Source organism: Tupaia chinensis, unplaced genomic scaffold (assembly GCF_000334495.1).
Source record: "Tupaia chinensis unplaced genomic scaffold, TupChi_1.0 Scaffold000182_1, whole genome shotgun sequence".
NCBI classification, from domain to species: Eukaryota; Metazoa; Chordata; class Mammalia; order Scandentia; family Tupaiidae; genus Tupaia; species Tupaia belangeri.
Genome location: NW_006159657.1, coordinates 8,812,571 through 8,812,921, shown reverse-complemented (window position 1 = coordinate 8,812,921; position 351 = coordinate 8,812,571). Strand labels below are relative to the sequence as shown.

General features: G+C 72.4%; 1 protein-coding gene across 1 annotated transcript in view; it reads left to right on the top strand.

Annotated features, from left to right (window-relative positions):
• The first annotated feature begins 7 nt into the window (after nucleotides 1-7).
• SYT17 (synaptotagmin 17) overlaps nucleotides 8-351 on the top strand; it is an 80,913-nt gene continuing 80,569 nt past the window's right edge. Inside the window, exon 1 of the mRNA XM_006146576.2 lies at nucleotides 8-91. Coding sequence (XP_006146638.1) covers nucleotides 77-91 — 15 coding nt within the window. The 5' untranslated portion in view covers nucleotides 8-76. The remainder of the gene's footprint in view (nucleotides 92-351) is intronic.

Below are 351 nucleotides of genomic sequence, written 5' to 3'. Positions count from 1 at the left end.
CCCCCTCCCCTGTCGGCGAGGGCAAAGTGGCGTGGCGGCGCCATGCCCGGGCCGGAGTGAGTGCGCGCGGGCGAAAATGGCGTACATCCAGGTAGGGCTGAGGCTGGGGGGCAAGGTCCAGGGTAGGGGGGCGGGTGCCTCCCCCTCCGGCGGGGAGGCGCAGAAGTGGGGGCTCACAGCTAGGCTCCCACAAACTTGCCTCGAGAAAAAGGGTGCCCGAGCGCACGCAACCTGTGCGGCAGCGGCGGTGCGCCCGGGGAGAAGGGGCTGGGGACCCCCGGACCCCGGGATAGAGGGCCCTGCGTGGGCTCTGCATTCGCGCGGTCGCTTCTCGGGGAGGCAATGGGGGGG